This window comes from Chelonoidis abingdonii, chromosome 5 (assembly GCF_003597395.2).
Source record: "Chelonoidis abingdonii isolate Lonesome George chromosome 5, CheloAbing_2.0, whole genome shotgun sequence".
Classification (NCBI taxonomy): Eukaryota; Metazoa; Chordata; order Testudines; family Testudinidae; genus Chelonoidis; species Chelonoidis abingdonii.
This window is the reverse complement of record NC_133773.1, coordinates 60,907,231-60,930,347: the sequence shown is the minus strand read 5'-3', so window position 1 is coordinate 60,930,347 and position 23,117 is coordinate 60,907,231. Positions and strand designations below refer to the sequence as shown.

Genomic DNA, 23,117 nt, shown 5'->3' with positions numbered 1-23,117 from the left:
AGATACCAGCTAAGGATTCCCAGCTAAACAGCAAAGCTGATTTTTTTCCTACCTGCTTTTTGAAACCCAAGTAGCACAGAACAGGTAGAACAGGCCAGAATGCAGGCACAAGTGTCCAACGGATTTTTTTTAAAGGCAGCTCTCTATCCCCATAAATTGTGGGTTCAAATCACTGTCCTTGCAGACAGCCTGATGTGATGACTTTTGTGGAAGGTGGGTTATGCAATATTAAAGAAAAGGAAAGCAGGTTTGAATGAGCAATATGCTGGTGCAGGCTCCCAGCAGGACTTTGCTAAAATTCTCCCACCAACCTTGACAGGAAGGCTGAAGGTTCAAGCTTCTCTATATTTATGAGGGCTAGAAACTTCTACATGCGAATGTTGACTTTAATTTAATCACAATACTCTGAGCTGGAGCTTTAAGGAAAACTAAATATTGCTAGAGTTGGTAAACTGAACGTCACTCTGCCTGTTAACAGAGAGTTGTGTCCAGCAGCGATATGGCCTCTTGGCTCCAGCTGGAGCACTGAATGCTAAGACTTGTAGTCTCTAAAGGCTTACATTTTTCCATTAGAGATGAGATGGCATTCTGTGTGGGTGCTAGCCAAGCTGACAGAGTAGCATTTAGACAGCTGGATTAGACCTAGGTTTAACCCAGCTACATTATTTTTTAGCCTAGATCCACTTGGTTATTTTTAAGCAAATTGCAATAAAATAGTGATAGAAAATGCTCTCTTGAAGCTAATATATCAAACACAGGTATACATGGGCACTTTAACTTTGGCAAAGAAAATTATTTTGTTCAGAAACGCAGCCTTTGCACAAAAGTTCCATAAAGGGTTTTAGGCCTTAATCCAGCTGCCACACAAACTGTTATAATCAATGAATAAAAAGATTTGCTCAGTAAGCAGTAATGACTTCCCAGCAGCCTTTAGAGGCCTGAGGATCAAAAACACATTAACAAGGGATAACTTTTACCTTCCCTTCTATATTTTTATAGTAATGGTCCTTGACACAGGGCCACTATGACTTTTTTCTGCTTGTGACAAACAAGAGTAATACAAATTTCAGTTCTGTCTGTATTTCACACTGAAATGAGTACCACACTACCAGCCTGTATTGTTTTAACTTAGTTGGTGGTAATTAATGTCATCTTCTATTGCTAAAGCCCAAAAGGTGCAACCAAGGACATCCTGTAATGACCTAAATTAAATTTAGACAGTGACAGCATCACACTACTGTATTGTGCCAGAACTAGCATGGGTAAAAGTACTATATTACTTGCAATTGTAGCTGAGGTCTAAATGTTATAAATGTAAGAATTGCAGCCTTCATAAAAACTGTAGGCATGACATAGTAATTTCAGTCAGTACAGCACGGTAAATTGCTTATTAAATCAAGCTGCCCTCAAAGAGTAACTATGTTATAATCAATGTATAAAAGAAGATTTGCACAGTAAGCAGTAATGACTTTGTAGCTCTGGCTACAATTCAAAGTAATACACTAAAAGGCGTGACATCATTTAACTGCACCAAATAAGACTGTTCTGTGTTCTCTCCCATCCTAGAGTTTGGTTTTTTTTAAATGCTTGTGGAAGGTGCTGAATTGACCACACTGGAGAATGGAGTCTTCCGTTTACCCAGAGGCATGCCAGCACCAGCAGTGACAGTGCATGCTTCTGTCTTGTACTGGAAGACCTACCTCTCTAGTGGTAGAAGGGCAGCTTGAACGCAAACCCTCATTCTGTGCTGAACAAGCCAGCTGTGTCCCTAGGGAGTGGACAGAAAGCTGTCTCGCTGCACATATGCCAAAGAGCTGTCAAAGCCTTTCAGCCACTAGTGCCCAGGTTGGAACTGGTGAAAACTAGGTGTACGTGTGTTATTACCTACCCACTCTTTTACCCAAGTTTTAAAAACAATTCTGTTAAATGGATCAATCTTATCTGTCTGGATAATCTTTTTGTGTTAAGGACAGCTAAGTAGTAGTCACCAAACAGGCATAACTTCACTAAGTGAATGCATTGCACTTTCACTACAGGATGTGACAAACCCCAATGAAATATTAAATACTAAAAGCAATTTGTGAACAGCAGAGACTTTGAAGGAATGTATCTAAGTGTACTAAAAGAAGGGCAACCTTTTTAGTAAAAAAAAAAAAACCAAAAAAAACCCTCCTCGGATCTGATTTTCATCATCTCCACCAATGTAATAGATCAGAATCAGGTCTTGATTTCTGTTCCAGATCAGTCCAATTTGAAAGCAGCAGCATATTAAACAGCATTCGGATGAAGGACTTGAACAAGAAAGGATTATTAATCTGAGGCTCTGATAACGAAACAACCACCATTTTCATACTGAATTACATGTAGTTTGCTCTGCACATTGAAGGTAGGAAGTACCAATATCATAGTTTATTTTTTCTCAGGATGCTGGAGGTTAGGGTTTTGTAATTCAGCCCTCACTGAAACCTTGCCTACGCTATCTGAGACCAGAAGTACTGAATCTTTATTTGGACAGTTTATAGTTTGAGTATAAACTGACCAGACTTATATTTGCTATTTCCTTTGTGTATCTCAAGAATTGAGGAGTCGGTTGCCAAATTTACAAGTCCATAATATGGTCTCTCTTTTTAGCTAGGTGACAGAGTTTTTGTTTGTTTAAAGCATACCTTGTGCACATACAGTGTAATGACTTGTCAGTAAGAATTCCTCTGTACACTGTAGGTTTTTTAAAGCTCACTAATGTGGTAGGCGGGAATAACTCCTTTGGAACTATTACGGCTTACTGGGTCAAAACCAGAAAACTTACAGATCGAGTTTGCACAGTCCACATTTTAAGGTCTCCATCTACCTTTGTCTTCAGAACAGACTATTGTAATGAGAGAGACCATTTAATATGAAACCATTCCTAAACTGTTCAGAGTCTGGTAATTCTCCCTTTCCTTGCCTTTAAAGTTAGAATCAAACAAATTCACCCCATTAAGTTTTTAAAAATGTGGATGGTTTCTTGGGAGTAAATCCCTGCTTGGTTATGACTCATTGAAGTTTGCTTATTTTATTATTACATGTATTTTGTCCTTTTAAAGCACTCACATCAGCTCCTTGCTAGAAGGTAGTGGCTATGCTTTCATGACATGGGAACAGATTAGATCAGTGCTCAAGGAATTCGGCAACCACTGACCCAGCCCAGATTAGGCTGGAGCACTGTGGTAAGTGATGCTTTGCCATCTCTCTCTTCCCCTGAGGGATAATTTGAGAGAACAGGCATGAACCACAGTTCTAAGGTGGGTCTGTTGAGTGAGAGTGAAGAACCTACCAGCTGCTAGAAGAAGGAAAGGGACCTGAGGCTGGCTGGCCATGGCTCCAGCAGCAATGGAATCAGTAGAAGAATTCTCCCATTCCTAAATCAAATGAGTTTTAAAAAAAGGCAATCTAATGCGTGGTGAGTGGAGCAGCTCCAAGGAGGTTAGAGGGTGGTTTGGTGGAATTGCATCTGACAAGCAAAGAGTTGCATGGAGCAGGAACAACAGAAAAGAAAGGGGCCTGAGCACAAAGGGCTGAGCTGCAGCAGTCAGGGCTTTGAGGGAGGGCAGCTAGTGTTCAGAACTGAATACATTACAGATATCTAGACAGACAAGTGATGGCAGGTCAAAGGAAATATTTGCAGATGGCAATCTGTACAGATCCACTTTAGGACTTTTAATGTCTCCTACAGACAGAACCTAGTGTAGTCAGGCACTACTCTACCTCTCCCTGCTATGGATAATGGGTGCACTTTTCAAAGCACCAACAGGTATGTCTACACTGGAATAAAGACTGGTGGCTGGCCTGGGCCAGCTGACAGGCTGTGGGACTAAAAAATGTTGTATAGACATTCAAGTTCAAACTGGAGCCTGGACTCTGGGATGACCCTCCCAATCTCAGAGCTCAGGCTTAACTTAAAGCTCAAACATCTACACAGCAACTTTAAGCCTGCAGCCCAAGCCTCACAAGCCCAGGCCAGCAGCAAGTGTTTAACTACTGTGTAGACATACCTCCCTGTGACAAAGGACTCAGTTAATGGGGCTTCAGCTCCTAAGTCACGTAAGTATTTTACAAAATGTTACCTAATGCTTCTTTTTATAGGTTTTTCATTTACATTCCCTAAGTGAAGATAGCATTTTTGAAATTGGGAAAGTTATATAATGGGGCTTTTCAATATTGGGGAATTATAACCAGCACCATAACAAACTGCTTTAATATCATTCTTACCTCCGGTTTTCAGTGCTTTTGGGTTGTTTTAGTTTTCTCATAGTAGAAAGGGGAAGTATTAAGGCTTTCATGAACTGAGCCCTCATTCACGTAGAGCAAAGTTTAGCACTGGAAGCACAATTATGCCACTAAGAGTAAGACAAAATGCAGCAGTGATGCACCAATTCATCATGTTGGGGATCTTCTAATGAATCTCATTACTCACAGAAGAGAATTTTGTTGCAGTTAGTCACTAGCAAACAGTTTTCAGTTATCCTTGTTACTTTTTCCTCCCCAACTGCTGAACATTCCTCCCCTGTCCCCATTACCCCGAAAGTGCAGTATTAGGCAAAGCTAGCACATAACTTAAAAATAAATAACAAGTTTCTCTTTACGCTGTAGTCATTTTGTTTTTCCTTAACCAAAATGACATTTTTTAAAAAAAATTAAGCACCTTTTCAGAGGCAAGCTGTCCTTTTTCATAAAAAGCAGTACTTAACAAAAATAGGAGTCACCCTTGTAACACTACTGAAAGATATTGAATATTTTTCTTCAGCTTATCAATAGAAGAACACAAACAAATTTCTTCTACAAATTTGTTAGAGCTTACATAGAAACATTTTGCTTTGTACTTTGTGCAAATCTTACTAAGGCTTGCTTGAGATTTTAGGTAGCAATATAATATTTATCAAAGAATGCTGAGAGTGTAAGGAAAATTCCAAGCAATCTGCACTCTACATCCACTTATACATTTCATTTGACTTCAAAAGATCAACAGCTGAGAGCTGCAGATTTGTATGCAACATAAGGCAATACGGTATGTCTTGGGTACAGCACCTGCTTTCAGCTAGTCATGCATTTAGAACACATGAGACCACTTGGATTCACAACCCCAGCCACTGGTAAAGGGGATTTCAGAGGTGGGACTGTAGACTCTCTCCTTTTAAAAATAAAGCAAACACCTCCCTTCTTCTCCCCAAAATCTTGGCCCTTAACACAGAAGGCTTATTTGACCAATTTTGTGCAATTTACATATCAGATATTTCTCCCACTGGGCAACCCACTTTTCTAGGCCAGAATTGAAAACTGGAGCAGTGAGGTAAAGGAAGTTGTATAGCTGCACAAGGGAAGAAGGGTACACATGATATATTCCTGAGGGGTTCTATTTCAAAATTAATATGTTGCACAGTTGGAAGTCATAAGGTCCAATATAAAGATAACATGGAATGAGTCCCCCCCCCGCCCCCGATCAAGTATTGTCAGGAAGTATCAAAGTAGAACTTTCTTTTGTAAGCAGCTTCATATTTAAAAATCTGCTAATTCTATTAAGGAAAAAAATAATAATCGTCATCACCTGGTATTTTGTAACCCAGGATGGAATGTTCCTGTGCAAGAGCTGCTAGCTCCTTCAGAAACTCTGGGAAAATAGCAGCTGCAAGCACAGCATTCCTCACAGGCAAGGGAATGCCAGGAAGAGCCTTTACTCTCTTAGATCTGTGTCCCAAGAAAGGCTGGAGCAGGGTTTGGGAAGCTTCAGAAAGATTTCTTCCTTTCCCTGTGCTGCTGTTGTGCTGGACGTTCTCTAAATCCAGGAAGAAAAAAAGAGAATCAATTTTGACTAATAAACAAACCTAATTAGAATGCATTCACTCCACGACTGGTATGTAATGCAATATTTTTACACACTGTGTGGCACATTCTATTTCCCATCCCACCCCTCAAAAAAGAGAATTATCAAGGCTCAGATAGGCATGTGGGGTTATTCCCCACCCCCACTCCTCACGTGCTCCCTTTTTTTCTTTAGCAATCTGGTTGCTGGGAGCTGCCAGTGGGAAGAAACAACATGTAAGTGAGGGCAGAGTAATGGAAAGGAACATATATGAAGGTACTGTTAAAAAGGGAAATCAGAGTTATTTGCACTTTATGGGTGGAAAACACTTTCTCAAAGTATAATTTAAAATAATACAGCCTTGCACTAGTCTACTCTCCTGCTTACCTGGCATTAGCATTTATTTTTTTGTTTTGTTTTGGACAAGTAAAATACCTTTCCCCATCACCCTGAAAAGGCAGGTGAGTGGATTTTGGGCCTGGGCAGGTAAATTTTCATAACTCTGCAAAGCTCAAACCCATTATTTAAGAAATACTATTTGAAGTTTCAGTTTTTTCTGCAGCTATAACCCTCTCTGAGCTTTCTCCATGGAGGCTACCATCTTCCTGTGAACAGGCAGGAAATAATTTTTAAAAATAAATGAGAACACCACACATTCTCCATTATCTAGACACCTATATGGTCTGCCCTCACAGAGCTCGTTCCAGGATTGGGACTAAGATTAGTCTCTTATTCAAAGTAAGTAATACAAAATTTTAAAATGTTGTAAACTAAAAAGGGAGCAGCACTTTAATTTCAACCCATTGTTTCTCATTTCAACCCCAGTTGGAACCACATTTTAGTTAAGTGACATATAATGAAACACAAAGGCCACAAACTCAAAACGTATAAAAATTACTTTTTGTTACATGATAAATAATTAGACTGTGGAATTCATGCCCCAAAATGTTGTTGAGGTTAAGAGCTTAATAGGATTCAAAATGTAATTAGTCATTTATATGACCACTAAGAATGTCCATTCTTATATTAGACAAAAAAAAAAAAAGGATTAAACCTACATCTTTCACAGAATTAACTAACCACTACATGATAGATATGGTTAGGAGGAAACTTCCCTTAAAGTATGGGCAGGTTATTCGCACCTTCCTCTGGAGGATCTGGTACCAGCCAACTAATGTTAGAGACAGGCTATGGGATTAGATAGACCACTAGTCTGATGCATCATGGCAGTTCCTCTGTTCCATATTTCTCCATCCTTGTTTCCGCTTCCTCAGTTTATGGATGTTAGTGTATAACCTTCTGATACTTGGATAAAGTTTTCATCTCTTAGCAATAATTTGGTAAAAGCTATACTTTTTCTAGTTCTAGTTAATCGTAACTCTTGCGCTCCAGACTCTTTAGTCACTTGTGGTGTTCTCTGGGTTTCTCCCAACTAGGGCTGGCCAGGAACCAGAATTTCTGTTTTGCAGGAAATTATAACATTTTTGAAATTGCCTGCAAAATAAAAATTCAAAAAAGTAGTCTGAATAGCCATCAAAATGTTGTTTTGACATTATTAAAACATGAATTATCTTTTATTAAAATATTTAATATGTATATACTTAAATATAATTAAAAATAAAAAGCCTAAACATTTTTTTTCCTATTGAATAATTTCATCCAGATAGACCCACTTCTGCAAAATATTTCAATGAAACTGTATTGTTCAATGGAAATCTGTTCTGTCAAATTTTTCATCCAGTTCTGCTCTCAATTTCCATTTAGGTGCACAGAACTAACTGTGCACAATATAAAATCTTACAGCATAGAGACTGAAAAGATCTAATATTCTAGATTTTTTTTATTTTGTTTTAACACCAGGGACACAGGTAGAGTGTGTGTCACTTATCTGGTTAATAACCTGATGCTTCTACAAATGCGATCTCAAATCAAATAGACTTTTCCCTTCACTATGTAATATTTCAGAATAAGCAGAGATGTACATTTTCCGTCATTCTTAGAACTCTTACAGCATTATTGTAATCCGAGTAAGTCCTCTCTCTTGAGCACCTATGTTTTGAATTAGTTTTCACCCAATGGGATCAGTTCCTGTTTTTCAGTTTTAAATCCTGTAGGAGGTGGTCAACTATGTTCAGTAATGCAGGAAGAATCAGGAAAGATTGTGTTGTTTGCAGTTACACATCACTTTCACTTTTCAACTTGAAAAGGGAATCTAGGAGAAAGTTTAGTTCCATAATACTGAATTTTCATTTTAGCTTCCTGCAATAATCTCATGAAGTCCAACCATATTTTATTTGCCAATACTGTAGCAATTTCAACTTTACATTTCTTAATCTTAATAATGATGTGGTGTGTTGGTGGACTAGGAAGGTAACTTGCCCCCAGAATTACTGTTTGATTACTGGCATCGCTAGGATGGCTGAGAGCCAAAATTGCAGTTATCTAGGTATTTTAGTCTCTACGCATTAGTCAAGAGGCTCATTCTTTACAGGGGCTGCCACCGGGCAGGAGAAAATGTTACAGGCCAGTGACTGAGCAGCCTCTGCTTCAGGTTCTGGAATAATGACCACAATGAAGGGACTCGGCAAACACTGAAGCCCACAAATATGCTGATATAAAACAGGAAAATATAAATAAATGCCAAAATCAGAGACTGTTTTATGAAGCAGTTTCAATGTGTCTGAATAGCTACAACAGAAAGCTTTGAAGTGTAACATTTACAAGATGGATGAAGTTATGTTAGGAATGCATTATACAAAGATCTCATTGACAGTACCTAAAAAAAAAAAAAGCCATTAAATATTGGCTTCCAATCTTGCATCCCACATGCCAGCTACAGCGCCCACTAATTGTAAGGCTCTCTCATCTACTGTTCTTGACCCTGGCTTCTAAACACCACCGGTCTCTGTGATAAACATCTCATTTACAGCATGCACCTTCCACAGACCAATGCTTCAAGAAGTAGCCTGAGAAAGACACTGATTTTGCAGAGTATGCATGTTAGAAGCTGACACCATGCTGATTAGAATTGAGGAAAATTAAGTCCCTCAGAAAAAAGCAATTAAATAAGCATTTTTAAGAAGTCTCCCTTGCTTCCTACACACCAATGAAAAGCCAAACAAAAAATCTGGTATAGGGACAGTAGGATATTTATTCAAATGATTGATAACGATTCAATAAATAGAATCTCTTGAACCCTGTTCTGTTGCTATCTCTATGGTTACTGTTCTCAGCAGATCCTATGTCTTCTCATCATATGTGAAAGCAAGGTTTTAATGGAAGCTTGGAGCCTAGTGCTGACAACTCAGTAGCAATTCTAGAACCTGGCGCCTGAAGTTCTGAACTCTGACTACAATGTGAGGCCCTGACCCCATCAGCTGCTGGAGGAATTTTATCATTTATAAAAGAGGATTCTACATTTTAAATTTATCATCTGACTTGCTGTATGAAACATTAATGATTGACAGCCCATTGAAAATAGGTGTAGCACAGAGCATGCCTGAGAAGTACCAGATGATAGAAAAGTCAGCTGGAGTGGGAACACTGTGCCCTGGGGTGGTACCAACTCACCACTACCTTTGATGTGCCCCTTCTAGTATTGCATTTCATTTTCAATTTACTTCTTTCCATTTAAAAAGGGCATAATCAAACATTTCTGGCTCATATTTATCTCTCAAAGATATTCTAGTCCAGCTTATAAGGCTTTATCTACTAGAATTTCACAATAAATTTATTTCTGCAACTGCTCTCTCCAAGAATTAACAAAAAAGAGCGGCTGCATTGCTCAACGTGAGACTAAAAATAAAATGAGGTAGTACACACATGCAACCCCTCCCCATAAACCATGTACTCGGCCAGTCTGACAGCAAGTCATGTCAACACCTTATTCAGTTACTCTTTCAGAAATAAGTTTTCATGTGCTAAAATAAAACACACTAACAATTTCCAGATGGGAGACAATTTCAAGGTGCATCCACATATTGTGGCCTAAAAACTTAGGATTGTCACTTTAAAGTTACAAAGATACAGAAATACATTTGGCTGGTGATATGCATAATGCCTCCTTTCTGTGGGAAATAGGGCAGACAACCAGCAAGTCAGTGTTTTAGATCATATACCACTGTGAAAGTGGTTGATATTTACCTTTGGTTATTAACTCTGGAGCCATGTCAGACATGTCCGCTCGGAAAAGCAAGTACTGCTGGGCCTGTATAAGAAGACCTGAAAAATCTTTTTGGATGGATGCAAACTGCTCAATTTTATTTTTCACAGAGGCCAGCACCTGCCAAAATAAAAATGGTAAATTTTTAATACTATCCTTGCAATTATGCCCTGGAACCTCAGTCTCTCTCCTTCCAAATTAGAGACTGTTACAATTCATTGGGTAGTTAATTTCCAGCTCCTTGCATTGGCACAGTCAAAACATCAAACTAAACAGAGAGGTCCTCAAACAAGGACAGCTAATGCACAGCAACAAACTGAAAAACAGGTAAACAAGGCACTAGAATTACTGGCAAAGCTTGCAGTGAGCATGAAATGAGGAAGTACCTGATATAATGATCGTACGCTAGGCTGCAATACAATGTTGGTATTGAGCAGAAAGGAATGAAGAAGAGGTTGCGGGTAACTGGCCAGTTGAGTAATAATCCCAATGAGCAGCAAGTTAACATGCAAGGAATTCTCCAGCATATTCTCCAGCTTTGACAGCACTACGCTGATAAATGGCCCTACAGGAAAAACAGGAAAAAAAATTCATAAAATCAGGGAAATAAGCGTTTGAAAATGAATTTAAATCTCCATATCTAAATCAGACTTCCCACATGCCAAGCCAGGTCTGAACAGACAGAGGATGCAGCTCTGAATATATTTAATCTCGTTAACTGTATCAGGAGTAGGGGCACTTTGACTGGTTAGCCAATCAGTTGATGTTCAGAGTATATAAAGCATCCATAAGTATTCTACCTCAGATGTGCCAATAAAGATTTAATCCAGCATGTTACTTTCTATGGATTTTCTCCCATTGAAGTTACTCGGAGTCCTGCCAAAGATTTCAGATGAAGCAGAGTCAGGCTACTTATAACCGTTCTATGGCGTGACCAGCTGTCCCGATTTTTGGGTCTTTTTCTTATACAGGCTCCTATTACCCCACCTCCTCTCCCAATTTTTCACACTTGCTATCTGGTCACCCTACCGTTCTAGCTTAATTCTGCAGAAGGACTGGACAGAGTAAATTATGGATAGGTTTCTCACATTATCATAATACATAGTGGTATTTTAGTGGGACTACAAAAATGCTGCTTCAAAACATAAAAAAACCAACCCTGGACTAATTTGTATCACAACACAAACATTTTCTACACTGCAAAAATTCACACAAAGGGGGGAAGCCATAAAAATAGGCTATTGGTAGATGCAGGCTTTATCAGATTAATGTCACTTCTAAATAACAGTATTGCCACTACAATACAGAACTATCTACAATGAAAGTACATATCCTTCATCATAAGCCTGGCAAAGACTTTGCCAATATGAACATGATTTAAGCAAATGAAAATGGATTAGTACATACTGCTAGATGATAGAACAGGTATGTAGCTGAAGACAGTAAAGAGACCAACAGAAAACAGTCTATAAAAGTTACTTAAGTATAAGGTTCAGCCCTGATCCAATTCTGGTTCCTCTGCACAACTCCCACAGTGTGAGAATACTGGAAAGCAGCAAACTCTCTCCATTTGGAGATCCTTGACATGGGGGAATCCCTGGGTGGCACAAAGCGTAGCCAATTTCTATGCTACCTCCTGTGACCCCTGCCGTAGGAGGCATGCCTGGGGGAAAGAACGTAACATGGGTAACCACTCCAGCAAACTCCTTCTGTCAAGCCACCTTTTTCAATGTCCTGGATAGCTGAGTACAGTTTACAGCAGCTGTGTGGGGCTGTTCTAAACTATGCTAGAGGCCGAAAGGAATCCCTGGGCAGCCCAACAATCAAGGAACCAAACCACAAATAACTACTTTGCAGCTCCACCCATCAGCCACAGGGCATGGCAGAGGATCAAAGCCCGTTTTGTTTTAGGACTACTGCTACTATGGATGCACAGTATGGCTGGGTCTACACTAGCTCTCTTCTAAAACACGTCCCACTACTGATATTGGTACAGCCCCACTGAGGAGAGCACAAGTGGACGTACTAGTGTAGACAAGGGTCCAGGTAACTATTGGCTTTTAACTACCATGACACTCAACTCTAATTCACATGACATAGTGGTTAAAACACACTTAAGAGACAGAATAGCCACCGCCCCAGCTGTGGCCAAGTTGCAGCCCTGGCAGAAGGTGGTGGTAGCTGCCAGAGAGGCCAAGGACTATTCTGTGTCAGCAGCAAACTGGCAGGAAGCTGCCTAAGGAGCTAGATCACAAATTCTGTGAAGACTAGGATGAGACTGCTGAGGGAAATCCCACAGCCTGCATGTGCTTCCCTTCTCCAGTTCTCAGCAAACTAGAGAAAGATTGGATTCCCTAGGGTGCTACTACAAAGCCTGGGAGGACTGTGACATAAGGATTTGAGGACAGTGGGATCTGAGCTGAAATGTCTCTACAACAATAGGCACCAACTTTCTCCAGCACCGGTGGGTGCTTGCGCCCCTCCCCCACCCGGCCCTACCCCGACTCCACCTTTTCCCTGGCCCTGCCCCCGCCCCCACTCCAACCCCTTCCCCAAAGTCTTCGCCTCCTTCCTGCCCCTATTGGATCGCCACCCCAGCCCCACCTCTTCCCCCAGCATGCCACATTCCCCCTCCTCACCCTGCGAAACAGCTGTTTTGTGGTGCAAGCACTGGGAGGTGGGGGGAGAAGCAGGACACAGCAGTGCTCTCATGGGGGAGGTGGAGGCGGACGTAAGCTGGAGCAGGAGGGTGAGGCAGGGCCACGGGGAGCTGCCAGTGGGTGTTCAGCACCCACTAATTTTTCTCCATGGGTGCTCCAGCCCTGGAGAACCCACGGAGTCGGCATCTATGTCGACGACCATTTGGTTTGCAGCAAGTTGGGGTGTGAATCTACCCCATTTCAAAGCCGGATAGATCAAAGTACACTAATGAATTGTTAATGCATGCCACCAGGGTCTACATGGACAGTCAGTGTGTGGCAAGCAGGTGGGGTTCACACCTCAGCAAGAGGCCAGTGTACTTCTATGCGGCCCAAGGACAAGCGAGAAGGCTGAGCCACTTCACAGCTGGTTAAAACACCAGTGACTAATCTGGATCCTGTCTACATTTGCAATACCACCAATGGAGGCATCTTGCAATATTTTGCTAAGATACATAAAGAGCCTTCACCCAACACTGCCTGCACTATCTGATCATCCTGCCCCTTCCTCCTCTCACATTCATGGCGGCAGTCTCAATGTGGTGCTGGACACTCTCCCCGCCCCCGTGCTATGAAGGCAGCTGTGTAAGAGGTTCCAAGAGAAAGGGTATTGAGGCGATTCCAAGTCAGCCTTGGGATCTGAGCAGCAAAGGCTGAAACCAGGCACTTACAGCAACAACTGAGAACCACCTCATGAGACTTGACCAGAATACATAGGCAGTCTCTGTCATATGAACAAATCGGGAAAAATAAAAGGGCCTCCAGCACTGTACTAAAGCAACAATCAGCGCAGCTCAGCAGGTGTTTATAATCTTCAAAAGGAGAAACACAAACTAATCAGAACAATTTTTTTTAATTTTACACCTGGTCCAATGCATGTACCTGGAGATATGGGGGACCTACCCATAATAAAAGTTTATTTGCCACATATTTCTACTACTGATGTTTCCTGGTTTGGGTGGCATGGAGGGAGGGAGGTTTGTGTTTAATGATCTTATACTGCAAATAAATGCTAAAAGAACAGCCACCATTTTCTAAACCAAGGGTCCAGCATCAGTGCCACGTCCACGTAACAGTGGCTTTATTTAGGTACAAGTCATATAGTGGAGCAGCATGTCTACACACTGGTGGGATTTACTGGTGCTGGGAGGCTTGGTTTGGACATTTCATTCTGTAGAACAAAGCTTCTTCCGCTAGTAGCGCCCCATAACACTAAGCTGACACCGTCAAATCAGAGCCCTAGACCAACACAACGTAATAGTGGATCCAAATTATACGCAAAATACTATTTCTATATAGTAACACAGAGATGGCTGAAATGTCATTTGTTTGAGTGATAGCATAACCCCCACTGCAAAGTCAACTTTGCCAGTGTCTTCCCCACTCATCACCCGTTAGAAAACCATATGAAATAGAATGAAGAGACAAAGAGAAACACGGCTTCGGAGGGGTAGTAGCAAAGCTTTGTCTGAAAGGAAGTGAAAGGGGAGAAGAGGACTTGACACAGACAAAAAGGGATGTGGCCAAAGTATCTGAACTATGTTTGACAGGGAATGACAGGAGACTGACAGAGCCGGATGTGACCTAGGGACAAGAGGGGAGCTTTTCAGTGCCTGGTACAGAGAACTCATAACAGAAATAGTGGCAAATGTACTTGAAAACCAAGTTGCCTTCCTCAAATACTTAAAGACTGAACACCAGGCCTACTGGCCACATTTCAAAGGCTGTATTTCAATGACTAAAAGATTAATGTATCCCGAGTTATTTAAAGTCAGCCCTTACAGACTTTGCTGTGGGTAAGCACGCCTGAATACATCGTGTCCTCCCAATGATCAGATATAATTCTGTGGCCAAATTTCACTGGATGCCTGGCACAAAAGAAAAACATAACAGTGAGGGTGCCATTGGCATTTGAAAAGCAAGATGCCTAGACCTGCTTGCAAAGAGGTGCATGCAGAAATGACAATAGTGCTGCCACCTGGTGCACAAAAGCAAAATAGCAGCAGAAGGTGGCAGAGCAGCCTATCATTTTTCTGTTATGCTGCATATGCTGCTGTATAGGTAGCAAAGCAGTTGCAGAGATGGGACATTTTAAGTGAACTTACTGTATTAGGTCAGATAGTCCAACCACTCACAACGGCAGGATTGTTCCCTGGAATGATGTGGTTAGGACAGTTGTTTTGTTTAGTTTGTTATAAAAATTTAGAACAAGACCAGCACCAATATGAAGGTCAAAAACTTCAGCCCGAGAACGGCACCATACACTTTAATGGCATAGTTACATTGCATCAAATTAAATAACATTAATTTAAAAGTACCATAATAAGTTACTGTTATTCATGTTTCCCTTCTGTCCTTCATATTGGTTAACATCTCTCTCCTCTGCTGATTGGCTGCTGTTCCAACCTCTCCTGCCATCTCTCTCATGGCCACCAATGCCCTCTCCTTTCCTTTCTATTTCAGTGTAGCTAATCTCCTTCTACCATGACCCCACTAAAAGGATTTTTAAAACAAACCCGAAATCATGGAATTACCTAATGTTCACTGCTATCATATTATTCACTCTGCACATTCCACCCCTTTCCCCAACCTGTTTCCGGTCTTATCTATTTAGATTCCAAACTCCTCAGTTCAAGGACCATCTCTTATTCGATATTCATACACTGCTGGTTATAATGGGATCCTGATCTTGGCTGGCTCCGATAAACCATAATAAACATGCTAAAGAACACCAAAAAGAAATTAATTAATGAGGAAATTCCACCTGTAAATGCAGCATTCTGGCTCCTTGCAGGATGGTTGGAAAATATATCCTCCCGTGGCCCAAATGGAGACAGTATACTTTCTGTAGAGGGAGTGCCCACTGAAAAATTTTCAAAGTCCTCCTCCTCTTCCACGGGAGATACAGGATCAGGTGTCAGCAATTTCTGCTCCTCCAGGCCTGTTGTGTTAGAATCCAGTTCTTCAATAATTTTGTCATATTGTGCAATGAATTCCTCACTATTTGGGCTCAGCAGCCTCACATTTGAGTTTTGATCTGGCTCTGGAGGAGAGAGTTTCAGTTCTAAGTCTGGCTGTGGGTCTGTTTCAACAGCTTTCTGGTTTATTTGTTCCTTTGTTACATCCTGAGGCAAACCAGAATTTTTCCTATTGTGTTCCTTTAAATTTGTGTCTGGATGTGAGTTTTTCAAAGACCTCTTAATGGGCTGGCTTTGATTTGTGTTTAGAGATTCAGTTGCTGTACTTAAAGTTTCCTCCTTGGAATTGTCATCATCCTGAGCGTCCTTTTGGGCACATAACCTGTAAACCATGACATCATCCTGAAAATCTGATTCTTCTATGTAAGACCCTTTGACAAGCATGATTGCATTCTTCTTCATCTCTTGAATGTGCTTTGGTGGCTCTGCGGGCAGTTGTCTCTCTACAGTCCCTAGATCATCAAAAGGCTGGGGTGAGCTCACATCAGACCCAGGAGAAATTCCTGTGTCGTAGCTGTCATCCCATTCCAGTTCCAACTGTATCTTCTCTCCCAACAGAGTAATTTGAGAGGAGCTGCAGTTACTGGAAGTTTGCTGCTGGAGTCGGAACATAGAGTGCTCCACATTTTTACTGTTTTCCTCTGCCAGCGTTTGGATAAAGGTGTCTGGGTCAGGGTCTTCGCCATCATATGGGGCAGACCAAACCTGGCAGTCTTTCATGCAGTGGAGAATGATGGCTTCAGCTTCCCACAGGTACTGCAGGTAACTGATGTCCACAGCTCTTCCATATTTCACAATGCACATGGATTCACAATAGCCTATGCAAGATAAAACAAGAGTATTCACAATCTGATAAAAAAATCAAACTGAAGTCCCTACAGTAATGCAAGGCAGCTGCTAAGAAGGACAGGAAGATACTTTTGCCTCAGGCACCCAAAGGAAATGGGTAACCAAGGCACAGAAGTTAAGAGATTTGCTCATGGCTGTGTGTCTAATCCAGAGTCAGCATTAGAATTCAGGAATTCTGAGACCCCCACCTGGAGCCCAATCCATCAGACCACACAGCCTCTCCAGTAGCATAAGATGTTGCCACATCTTCACATGTTTTTGGGAATATACATCCAACATGGATATTCTTTAAAATACAGATTGGATAGAACTGCCATGGGGGAGTGATTAAATGCCGGCCCCCTCAAATCCAGACTAATTACATATTGTTTGTGAAATTTCAATAGTAAATTCACTTATTTGATATTAAACGTGTTCATTTCCCCACCCTATGCTGAGGATATTCCAAACCAAACCCTTCACAGCACAGTGCACACCCAATGTTTACCTGCACCGGGTGTGGCCTTTGTCCATAGGATGTAATCTTTGGCTTGGTTTTCAACAGTCAGCGTAATCCCAGTAGAGCAGCAGACAGGGGTCAAAGCAAGCAGTTTAGCAGCAGATACTGAATAACAGTCTCTTTCCCTCACAGCCCATCTTTGACTCAACATCATGTGATTACATGGGATCAGATATCTGAAACAACAAAGCCAATCATTACAAGCCCACAACAACACTCCTTGTATTTTAAGGAGAGTAGCTGTGTGGAAAATTCTCCTCTCGCCTTCCCCTTTGCTCAAGTTAAAAAACACAATCTGGCAAATTAGTCATCTCCCTAAGAACATCAAACATGGCAGCTTTCTGGGGTAGGTTTGGAGTCTGATGAGTTACACTGGGCCCCAGTCTAGAAGAGGAAGGGAAGGACAGGCACTCCTGGGAGGAAATGCCTGTGGGGGTAGTTACAGGAAACCACTGGACCAGGATTGTGTCAGAGCATTGTCCTAAATGTGGGCAGGAAGGGGCAGTGGAATAAGATGGGCACACGCCAGAGGGTGCCAGTTTGTGTGGATCTATTCAGGATGAGTTAGGGAGGAAGGGTTGGAGAGCCCAGTCTACAGAACGAGCCAGCACATAAATACAAGTTGAGGCAGTGCATGTCAGGGAAGGGACTAGCAACAAAAGTCCAACTGTGTCATTTTGTTGGGAAGAATCAACATATAAAGCTCTTAGGCAGAAGAGGGCTTATGGAGGGACGAGGAGCAGACATAGCACATACCTGCATTCTGTTTCTTAGAGTGATTTAGGGGTTAACTAGATTGGCGTTTTGTCATTTTAAGTAAATCGTGTTTAACAACAAGTGACTCCCCAAATAAACAACAATACAAAATTAAATGTAGCACTCACCTCTGTTAAAGTCAGTGGAGGAATCCTACCAACTCTAAGTTTCCTACAGTTATATATTATGATCTGTTACAGTCCCTACTAACGTACCCACAGACACCAGCAAGAACTGATGGGATCCCTGTGTAACTTGTAGTGGAGGGAGGGGAAAGAGACACGGTGAGATAGCTAACACCCCTGGATTTCCCACTGAGTTAATGATCTGATTAGGTCATTTTTAATACATCTAAGGATTAATTACCAGTGACCTGATTTGATCCAATCTAATCTAATTCTAACAGACATGCCAGCTACACTTATTAAAATAACAACATAAAAAGAATAAAGAAAAGCAGCTAGAAAAATAAAAAAAAATGTAAACTGAGGGTTCTGATATAACTCAAGAAATGCTCAGTTAAAAGCAGAAATCAACTAATCCAGGACATTGCACAATTAAAGCAGCATGTCCTTCTACCCTGGGTACAACAGGTCAGGAATTTATTTGAGAAATTCCTGGACAAGGGGGAGTAAAAAGGTTTGAAGCTGCAGAAAAGTAAATATAGCCCTGCTTCATAGTGTGTTTAGCAGATTATAATTTACGAGAGAAAATGTTCAGAAGTGAAAAAATATTATACATTTAGAACCAGGGAACCTTTAGAGGTGGTAAATAATCCATGGATTCTGTTCCCTCACTTTTCTACAAATAAATTACAAGAAAAGAATATGTGAAAAGCAAGGTTTCTCATTGTGCCTGGGTACGATAGGATATATAAACTGTGCCTCTCTTGGTTTGGTATATTTGTGTCAGAAACATAAATGTTTTATCTCTGAATTTGTTTGCTTGTTCCTTTTAAGAGCTCTAGCTTTACATCCAGAGACTTCCTACTGGAGAATTAGAATAGAAAAAGGAGCGTGGATTTTACCTTAAAACTAGCTGTAACATCACATCTTCACAGTGTAAGGCGATGAGCGTTCTGAACAATGCCAAAGATACCACACAGAGCTGGGAAATGATAAACACAGTCAGTTTTTGATCTGGCAATTGTAACTTTTCGTCTCTCCCATGAGGTGAATTTAATTCTTCGTTATAGAAAGCACAGCCTGAATTTAGTGCTTTATCAGAGACTAAAAGTATGCTTATTTCATTCTGTCAGGATTTTATTAGATGCCTGAAGTTATACATACACCAAAATATATTTTTATAAAATACATACAAAACAGCAATTTGCTTTTAAGAAGCTGAAGGAGAAAAAAGTTTGCAAGAACCAAAAAGTGAGAGACAGCACACCTTTCAAAGGAATGTTGCTATTTTAGACAATTTAATTTTATTTGGTTTCAGCAAGAAAGGGCTTCTAGCCAACTCAGTGGATAAAGTATTAGCTTTTACTTCTGACAGACTTAGTTTGACCAGCTGAAGGCCTTTGCTGGAAAGAGACCAGTTATCTCACAAACTAAGGGTATGTCTACACTAGAGCTGGAAGGTGTAAATTCCAGCTGAAGTAGACATACATGCACTAGCTCTGATCAAGCTGGAGTACTAAAAATAAAGGTGTAGTTACGAAATGCGAAGTATGTACTTGGGGTGGCTAGCCTGACCCACTTGTGCTAGCACAGGTACACTTCCAATTTTAGTGCAATACCTCAATCACAACTAGCACAGTATGTCTCCAGCTCTAGTGTAGACATACTCAGAGAAGCCTCTTTTGTGAAAGCAGCATGTTTCCTGGTAATGAATGACTGACACTATGTGTATAGGAGAGACTGATGGTTTATCTATCCAGGACAAAAATGTTGAGATTGCTGGGCAGGGTGAAAGTTATTTGTGATGTTGCAATACCTATCTTAGTTTACACTAGACTGAAGAGAGATTAGGAACTTGAATTTCAAAATTACCTTTGTTGGCATTAAATTACACATATGTGCTTTAACTCTTCCAAAAATGTTCACTGTCTTGGTGGAGAACTGCATGGGTGTCCTTAAGTTGGGCAGGTAGAAGAACATTAGTCCAAGGAAAGAGGACAGTGCCTGACTCTTGCTCAGAGCAATTAACAGACTCCTGTTGGAAATCCTTATCACATGGTCCATTTAAATGCCACCTGTACCTGAAGAGGAGCTCTGTGTAGCTCAAAAGCTTCTCTCTTTCACCAACAGAAGTTGGTCCAATAAAAGATAGGTACAAGTACAAGGTGGGTTAGGTACTATCAGTAATATCAGAAGCCAACAGGAAGAGACTAATCAACCACAACCTTGTGACTGTGTAGGGAGTTGGAGAAGGCAGCAGTGAGGAAATAGGTGAGGAGATGACAGGAGCAGGGGAAAGTGGGATTCTTCCCACAGGTGGGTCGGTTGAAGGAAAATTGCAGGAGCCTTAGGAGGAGATCAAGTCTTTGCAAACGCAGAGAGAGAGAGAGAGATCAGTAGTTAGGGAGAGAGTTGGGGTGTTTCAGAGATAAAGAAGAGCTCTGCTTTTTTCCTTACTGTAATTTCTGGAGAGTTGTTCTAAGTGATTTAAGGGTTCAAAATAATGATTGCTAAAGAAAATCAAAATGACTTCCTTAAATGTTATGGAAGGCACATTATTTACACTAAATACCATGTTATTTATAGAGAACCATCTCTTGCATTCATAATACAGTTGTAAAGAAAAATGGGAAAGCAACATGCATTTGAATAAACAAACAGAGACGTCTATTTATTTGTATTTCATTAAAGGAAAACAAGTATGTAAAATGTACTAGCAGGAAACAATAAGGATGGTGTTTTACATGTATCGATAGATGGCCAAAAGAGCTTGTAAATTTAATCCTGTCAATTATTAAGAAGTCTTTTCAGCAATAATAATGTGTGCAGCTTTTGTTCTGTGGAAGCCCACAGAAAGCTGCAATTCTAGCTTTTGCACTTGGCAAGCTATATTGCAGAAAACTCATTCAGTATCACAGAACCATTCTGGCCAAGATCCTGAGTTGCTCAGGGCTGGAGAATTCTTTACAATACCCATTTCCTTTGCCCGTGGAACAGTAATTATGATTAGCCAAGACAACATCTGCATTTTTTGTCTACAAAAGCTTTTTATGAGTTTTCAGAGTTAATCCATCTCTGAAATGCAATAACAGCAACATATATCCATAGATGCATGCACTCCCATTCCTAAACACACTTCTGGTCCAAGCTGCTGTCCCTAATACACAAATGTAATGCACACACTGATTCTCAAAGCAGGACCAATCCCCAACCAAATCAACTATTATTAATTATATATTTATTATGATTATTAATCAACTAATATTCATCAACTAGTTACCTACAGTGATATTCTATGAATATTTTAACAGGGGGGAGGGATAGTTCAGTGGTTTGAGCATTGGCCTGCTAAACCCAGGGTTGTGAATTCAATCCCTGAGGGGGCCACTTAGGGATCTGGGGCAAAAATCAGTACTTGGTCCTGCTAGTGAAGGCAGGGGGCTGGACTCAATGACCTTTCGGGGTCCCTTCCAGTTCTAGGAGATATAGGCATATCTCCATATATTTTTTTTATATTTTATGAAAGGGTCTGTCTGCAAAATTGTAGCCTTTGCCTGTGATAAACCCTGTGTACTAAAGGTGCATGTGCTGCAGAGAAGAGGGAAATCTGATTATTTAAATACACAGCCAAACAAACAAACACAATTGCTCTTATAAACAAAGAAGCAGGCAACATTACTGGTAAACAGACATGCAGGAAAAGTTTATATTTGGTTCCTGAAGAACAAACTGGGCATATTGACAGTGCTCAACTCAGATAATTTGGAAGCGGGGTGGGTATAATGATCTCAGAATTTTGAGGCTGGTAAGCAGCAGAGAATCCTGTGGCACCTTATAGACTAACAGATGTTTGGAGCGTGAGCTTTCGTGGGTGAATACCCACTTCGTCACCCACGAAAGCTCACGCTCCAAAACGTCCGTTAGTCTATAAGGTGCCACAGGATTCTCTGCTGCTTTTACAGATCCAGACTAACACAGCTACCCCTCTGATACATGAGGCTGGGTAGTTTCTTCTGTAAAAATTATTTGAAAATGCCTATTACTTGGTGCATTCTGAGCTATTTCATATGGCCACCAAAATTATTGTTCTTGAATATTTGTATAAATCTCAGGGATGAGTTATCTATGGCAGGAATAATTTAGCAGTATCCAGAGTGGGAATAACTCCACTAGAGGCAAGTGAATTACTTCAAACCTACCTTCTATTTTGTGGCAGATGTTAGGCTCCTAGAAGCCCCCCAGAGTCTCCTTCAACCACTCTACAGCTATCTTACACACTCCCAAACTGCTCATCACTATAGTGGCTAAGTGACAACAATTACAGCAAAACAACATTAGGTTTAGATCACAAAGACAGGTACGAAAGCAAATTCACAGTTAAAGGTTAAACAGAGCCATAGTAAACACAGATATGATGAAGCTCCCGCAAAATCTGTTAACCCACATTCATCAAAAGCACATGTGCTTCCCTCCTGCTTGCCTTACCTGAAATGGAGTGTTGATTCGGCTCGTGAGTGTATCTAGGATGTGCACATTCTCATGCTGGTGCAGCAGGATGAAACGCAAGAAAATCTGGAGTAGAGCTGGCTCTGAAACACTGCGCAAAAAGAGATCCAGGTATGCAGTTGTAGTCATTACCTCCTCCACAGTCACCTACAAGCAAATATATGGTAAGTGCACATCTTACAAACACCATCGTGCTTATATTATGTGTGGCTTCTGCAGTAACACTGTATACACAATACACTATAAGCAGCACATTTTGACTTTTTACTTTTAGATATGTGGAATGGAAAGCCTCTGATGTATTAAAAAGAACCAACATTTTTGTGCTTATTTCAATGACGTGATTAAAGAAAGTACACCCACCCACCCCCCATCTGCTGAAATACAATGCTGGTTCACAAATACCTTGAGACCCTCACCACCATCCCTCTACCACTGGGCTGGCTCCATTCTCCTGCCACTGTTCAGATTTGCATTCAGAGAATGGTAAAGCCATTTATTTGGTATTCAGATTAATATATTGAATACCAGCATATGCCACACCCCTAGAAATGAACAATAATGAATGAACCAACAAGAAAGGATACAGGGTTTTTTAAAAAAAAGTATGCCTCTACAAAGTTGTATTTATCTTCACCTTTCCACTTCTTACTTTCCAACAGCACTTTAACACCCTAGCCCAAATACACACACACACAAACGTAGAT

General features: G+C 40.8%; 1 protein-coding gene across 3 annotated transcripts in view; it reads right to left on the bottom strand.

Annotated features, from left to right (window-relative positions):
* Positions 1–23,117, bottom strand: part of FHIP1A (FHF complex subunit HOOK interacting protein 1A) — a 161,705-nt gene that overhangs the window by 12,973 nt on the left and 125,615 nt on the right. For 2 of the 3 annotated variants that reach the window (XM_032771279.2, XM_075066323.1), the window contains exons 6-12: positions 22,390–22,557; positions 18,807–18,886; positions 17,012–17,199; positions 15,462–16,493; positions 10,385–10,563; positions 9,980–10,118; positions 5,470–5,809 (exon numbers count right to left, since the gene is read on the bottom strand). In XM_032771279.2, coding sequence (XP_032627170.1) covers positions 5,553–5,809; positions 9,980–10,118; positions 10,385–10,563; positions 15,462–16,493; positions 17,012–17,199; positions 18,807–18,886; positions 22,390–22,557 — 2,043 coding nt within the window. In that variant the 3' untranslated portion in view covers positions 5,470–5,552. Of the gene's footprint in view, positions 1–5,469; positions 5,810–9,979; positions 10,119–10,384; positions 10,564–15,461; positions 16,494–17,011; positions 17,200–18,806; positions 18,887–22,389; positions 22,558–23,117 lie in introns of those variants that run through there. The other variant, XM_032771281.2, reaches the window with a different exon arrangement.